The following is a 6,000-nucleotide window of genomic DNA, read 5'->3' as shown; positions in this document are numbered from 1 at the left end:
TCCATTAGAATTGGAAAAGGCAAGGTAAGCCAGGAACATAAAATATAGGTGGGACTTTTGGAAAGTTTCAGACGTTCATGTTACGTATGTACCTACATTTCGCCTTTTCTGGAACTTTCTTTTATGGTCTAACTTTAATATCAAAAGTATTAGGCACACCTAGATCTGGAACATTTTACCTTACGAGTTTGAAAACAGATTGAAACGACACTCTTAATAATAGAAATATTTATAGGTGGGTAACTTTGTAAATTACCTACTTCTTATTTAATTATTCGGTAATAATTATTAATACATAGATGATAAAAAGAAACTAAGAAAACTTCAACAAAAAATATCACTTTGGTAAAATGCTGATTGTAAAAGTGTCATCAAAATACTGCTGTCGATTTTTCTCTATGGATTTAATTTAACTTTCTCTCAAACCTCATGACCTTAAATAACATCTAGGTATTTTTTGTGCCTCTGTTTTGCTCCTCTTTCCTTAACCCTCCCTTCCCTCCACCCGGAGTGTCCTAACAATATGATAACGAGCCACGTTTTACGTCGGTCGCTTTTAACTGAGGTCTTCTCAAAAAACTGTCAAGGTGCCATTGCAGTTAGCTCGTTCGGGGAAATGCTCTTCAAAAATTTCAGGAATCACTGTGATAACTTGATAAGAGAAATGCTAGGGGAAAGAATCAGTGTTTTTTCTTGAACGACATTTTGAATCCCAGCTTCTTGGACTTTTTCGGCGCCTTTTCAACCAGGGCTGGAGAGGCGGGGCATGATTGTGATTGTACAGGTGGGGAAGGCGTGGACACAGCGGATAGACCAGGCCTACTCGGTGATGGAGAGCTGTGATTGGTCAGTCCTCCAGCTGGGGAAGGGGTGCGATATGTAGAGTTGGCCAAATCTTGACTAGATTGAGCCTTGCTAGGATATGTAGATCGGGGAGCGCTTTGATTGGAGGAAGCTTTCTGCTTCTCTTTAGTACGACCATCGTTTTCCTTTGAGTTTACTATTGGGGCTGGTGAACACTGGAACAGAAAAGAACAAATACCTAGATTAAATATCATACATAGTACTATAGTATATTAAATATCAATGTTAGTAGTAGATCATTAGATTAAATGCTCTGATCGAAGAAGGCACCCATTACACCAGAAATAGTCAAGTTCAAATCATGGATAGCTTAGTACCGTTGGTTGAGATTCACTGCCATACCCAAAGATAACTAACCACGTACATATCTATCTACTATGACATTTTTACATATCTATCTACTATGACATTTTACATTTAGATGGTTGGGAAGATAATAATATGACCATTAGATAGGATACCTAGGCAATAAGTACCTATCTACTTAAGCTAAGGTAGGTACAAAATAAATTGAAAACTGAAAATAAATTTTCTTGCAAAAAGCAAGGTACCCCATTTCCCAAGAGTTGCAAGTCGGTGTAATTGAATTTAAATCAACGGGGGGATAAGAGTGCTCGTTCAAATGAAAGAGAAACGAGAATTTTATTTTCACCTTCAGGTAAAATTACTTTGCTGATGAGGAAAATATCGAACAGATTAGTGAAATAGGAATTGGAGTGTTTCAAGAACCTGACGGTGACACATCAAAGAAAACTTGAGTAATTAAAATGTTCTAGGTAAGTAGATACGTACCTACATATGTAGGTAACATTAAGCTGATGAAATGTGTTGGATGAACTAAACTCTAAAGTTTCGTTGGTAAATGGGGTACTCGTATATATGTATAACTGTATATTTGAAAATTACAATACAGACAAACGTACCTATGAATCCTCTTCGTCGAAAACTTTAGCAAAAAAAGCTCAAGTTTGTATCGACTGAGGAGGAAACAGCTCAGGTCTATCGCAATACATTCTTAAATCTTCATTCTTCTCATGATACGTACTTGCTCTATGGAAATCCTTGGACTTTGGAGTTGCTCCGGATAGATCCAGGGCTTGAAATGTGGACTGTTGTTGCACTTCCACTCGAAATAGTTTCTAGAGGCTTTCAGTAAATTCTTTATCATCTGTGAACAAGCCAGAAAGCAAATAGATATAAACCTCGTTGTCTTATAGGCACCTATTTACACTGTCAATAATCACAGGCACGCAACACAAATGTCTAGAGCTTTATTGTAAAGTCTGAGTATAAATTTTCTGCTTCCATTTACACCCTCCCTGCGAGAGAAAAAAAGAACTTTCTCTGATCTTAACATTACCTACAAACCTCCCTAAAATTGAATCCACACGTAGTCGACGCCATCGATCGATTAGTTGAAGAGATAAATCTATGTTGTCTCGAGGCAGTGTATGATTACATCAGTCGACCGACGGCGTAGACTATGTGTGGACAGGGCTTAAACCTACAGCTTTTACCTTGGGTCCAAAGATATTGGTAACTTTGTTGACCAGCCATGGAGGAAGATTGCCTTGAGGATCACACCAGGAGACATAGCCTAACCAACTGCCCAGATTGTGAGTTCGCACTATGAAACCTGAAGCAAATAATAAGTAAGAATGTAAGTAATCTTCGAGAGGCTTCATAAACCGACCCGTCAATTAAGATGGAACGAAAAGGATATGTACGTAAGTAAGTTCCCTAGAGAACTAGATTTAAGTAACGTTATACGAGGTTGATATTTGGATGGGTAATCACTGACCATCTGGCAAGTCGCCTAATCTTTCCTCTAAATGTGTGTCCAAACATAGTCGAACGGCGAGTAAAATCTGAGGCAGTGTAGACGGCTGAGTCGACATCGCTCGACTATGTGTGGATGTGGACACACCGAACATTACCTGTAAGATAGGAGGTCGCCCTGACATAACCCTTCCTGGGCGGATAGTCTACATGATTGACAGAATGATTCAGAATGAGTTTCTCCTCTCCCATGTCCAGCCACGACCTCTGGATGACGAAGTCCCTGTTTACCATTGGTGTAGGACAGGACACTGAAATTAGGAACATTTGACTTATTTTTTTATTTTTATCCATTTATTAGTTATTCGGAACAAATCTCTCAACTAAATAGATATTCAATAAATAGTATACCCATCCGTAAAAGGCGGCGCTTGTGCCACGGATGGGGAAAACTTAGTGCCCGAACTATAGTGAGGTCTGTGTTTGAACTCGACAGAATTGAATTATTGGGAGTTGGAGGATGTACATTGTACCTACATACGACTTGGTTTTTATTAAAACTAGGATGGTATAGCGCTCATTGCCAATTTAAACATTGTCAATGTACCTATCAGCATGTTTGCCTGGACACAGAGAGAGGAAGATAGAAGAAAACAAGTATAAAAGGGATAAGGAAAGTAAAAAAAAGCAGAGAAAACACCGAGGAAACTCATATTACCGCAGAATACCAGAAATAACAAAACAGGAGATCATACTTTCAGAGATGTATAGGTAACAAAGAAGATAAGCGCGTACCAAAACAGCAAAACACGGCTTTGGGCAAGGAAAGCTCAAGAGTATTCAAAGAAAAGACCGTAATGAAGGAAAAAAGCGGAATGAGAAACAAACAAATAAAAAATAGAGATAAAGAGAAACACAGGAGATTATTAGAACTAAGGAAGGAGGTAGAAAGAGAAGAGACGGTAAAGAGGAAGAGGGAGAGGATAAGAAAGAGGAGGAGAAAAGAAGAAACTAAAAAGGGTATAAAAACAAGGAAGGAGTAAAAAACAAAAGGAAAAAGGAAAGAAACTCAGGCAAAGAAAATAATAATACTGAAAAAGAAACCCCAATAGCTAATAGGAAAGAGTAATAAGTCTGGAGGAAATGGGAAAGAACCAGAGAAGACAAGATAATAAATAATGATAATAATAAATAGTAAAAATAACTACCTACTCGTTACTCGTGTTTCTATTCAAAAGGCAAAACTCCCATCTAGATTCCAGAATTATATGAAAATATAAATTAAAAGAAAATATACCTACATAGGTATGTATGTACAATCTATTCATAAGGCTTTGGGCACGAGTTCAAGGGAAGGGAAAATTTCAAGTGGGAAGAAAATGAATACAAATTAGCAAGTGGGTAGATATTTGCTAAAATGCATGCAATATCAATCGATTCCAATTCTATTTTAGTTTTAGGTACCTACCTACCTACGTACCTACGTACACGAGGTTTATTATTGATTTTTGACCTCAGGAACCTTATAGATTTCAAAGGTATATCTACTTTTCTACTTATTACCTACCTACCTACCTTAGTACCTTATGGACAAGGGAAGGGAAAATTTCAAGTGGGAAGAAAATGAATACAAATTAGCAAGTGGGTAGATATTTGCTAAAATGCATGCAATATCAATCAATTCCAATTCTATTTTAGTTTAATACCAACCTACGTACCAACGTACACGAGGTTTATTATTGATTTTTGACCTCAGGAACCTTATAGATTTCAAAGGATGGTATAAAAAAAGTACTTATTACCTACCTACCTTAGTACCTTATGGGACTTGATTCACCTCTAATTGTGTGTGTAAATGTTGCTAAACTATTGTATTAATTATTTCTAAAATAATTAAATAAACACGTTTAAATAAAATAATTAAATAAACCTAAAATATTAAATAAACCTACTTGGTGCCTAATAAGGCGTAACTTACTTGCATAATAGCCCACATCGTTGTTTGGGTTTAGGTTGCCGATGTCCACCGACTCTATCATGTGGGTATCCCATCCTTATGGAACTTGATTCACCTCTAATTGTGTGTGTAAATGTTGCTAAACTATTGTATTAATTATTTCTAAAATAATTAAATAAACACTTATCTACTACTACTACTACTAGGTGCCTAATTAGGCGTAACTTACTTGCATAATAGCCCACATCGTTGTTAGGGTTTAGGTTGCCGATGTCCACCGACTCTATCATGTGGGTATCCCAAACTTTCCTGTATTCCGGATCATGAAGAACATCATAGATAATGTCTGCCTCTACGTCAGGAAATATGGCAGTTACCTGAAATGACAGAAATCATTAAATATACGTCAGAAAATATGGCAGTCACCTGAAATGACAGAAATCATTAAATACGTCACGAATTATGGTAGTAACCTAAAATGACAGAAAGCTTGAAACTATACTATGAAATTTGGTAAAATTATCCCTAGTCAGCGTACAGCAGCGAACTGGAGCTGCACGGACCAAAAGCCGGACTTTTCGTTTGCCAGCATCCTGTGCCAGCCAGATCCATGTGCCAGCACCACCAATGCTGGTACATAGTGGCATATGGATCACTGAAATTAATGTTGCACGTGGATGATCAAATGCTGTTGGCTTTTCGGGGCCACTCTCAATTAAAAGAAGCATCAATCAAATAGCTTATTCCGATTCTGGTAGCAACTTTCATCTCAAAGTCTCTATTATTTTATTATTATTTACCGAGGCAAAATGGTTTTGGCTCTCAAAGCTTTCAATAAAATATTGGAAAGCTTTCAAATATTATTGCAAAGCTTTTAATAAATAAGTTTTGAAAAGCTTTCAATAGATGTTGTAATGATGACCTGAAATGTTAAAAAGTTCGTTTTTCCGGACCACCTTTTGTCTTTCTGCAATGTCCTGGGAAATAAACGGAAACCGCAGAAAGTTCATTTTGTGTAACTTTTTTTTTTCCCTTCAAACCAGTAGTGAATTTACAATAGCTTTGTTTTCATTCAGGAGCCGGTACCTAACTTAAGATGAGCTTTTCAGGGACGAAGATAAAGAAGGAAGAAGTAATAATGTAGGTACCTACCTATAATATAGACTGGTTGGGAATAATAAAGACCTTGTGTTAGGTGTCCACTAACATAGTTTTGAATAATACCTAAGTTTTAAAAACTCTTTCGATTTTTGTCTTTCTGCAATGTCGTCAAATTTGTCTAATGTACTTAGAGGCTATTTAGCTGATGTTCTTTACATGTTAGAAAAGAAAGAAGAAAAAGTAAGAATCTATAATAGTGGATTTAAGAATACCGATATTCAAAAGAAGGAAGAAAGAAA

The 6,000-nt window shown here is 36.7% G+C and overlaps 1 protein-coding gene across 6 annotated transcripts in view; it reads right to left on the bottom strand.

The window, feature by feature from the left end:
• Nucleotides 1–274: 274 nt before the first annotated feature.
• Nucleotides 275–6,000, bottom strand: part of LOC103523194 (START domain-containing protein 10-like) — a 31,369-nt gene continuing 25,643 nt past the window's right edge. For all 6 annotated transcript variants that reach the window (XM_026832848.1, XM_026832762.1, XM_026832774.1 and 3 more), the window contains exons 3-7: nt 4,830–4,977; nt 2,802–2,954; nt 2,382–2,500; nt 1,910–2,032; nt 275–1,019 (exon numbers count right to left, since the gene is read on the bottom strand). In XM_026832848.1, coding sequence (XP_026688649.1) covers nt 681–1,019; nt 1,910–2,032; nt 2,382–2,500; nt 2,802–2,954; nt 4,830–4,977 — 882 coding nt within the window. In that variant the 3' untranslated portion in view covers nt 275–680. The remainder of the gene's footprint in view (nt 1,020–1,909; nt 2,033–2,381; nt 2,501–2,801; nt 2,955–4,829; nt 4,978–6,000) is intronic.

The sequence above is a fragment of the Diaphorina citri genome, unplaced genomic scaffold (genome assembly GCF_000475195.1).
Source record: "Diaphorina citri unplaced genomic scaffold, Diaci psyllid genome assembly version 1.1 scaffold5, whole genome shotgun sequence".
NCBI classification, from domain to species: domain Eukaryota; kingdom Metazoa; phylum Arthropoda; class Insecta; order Hemiptera; family Psyllidae; genus Diaphorina; species Diaphorina citri.
This window is presented reverse-complemented; position numbering and strand designations above follow the sequence as displayed.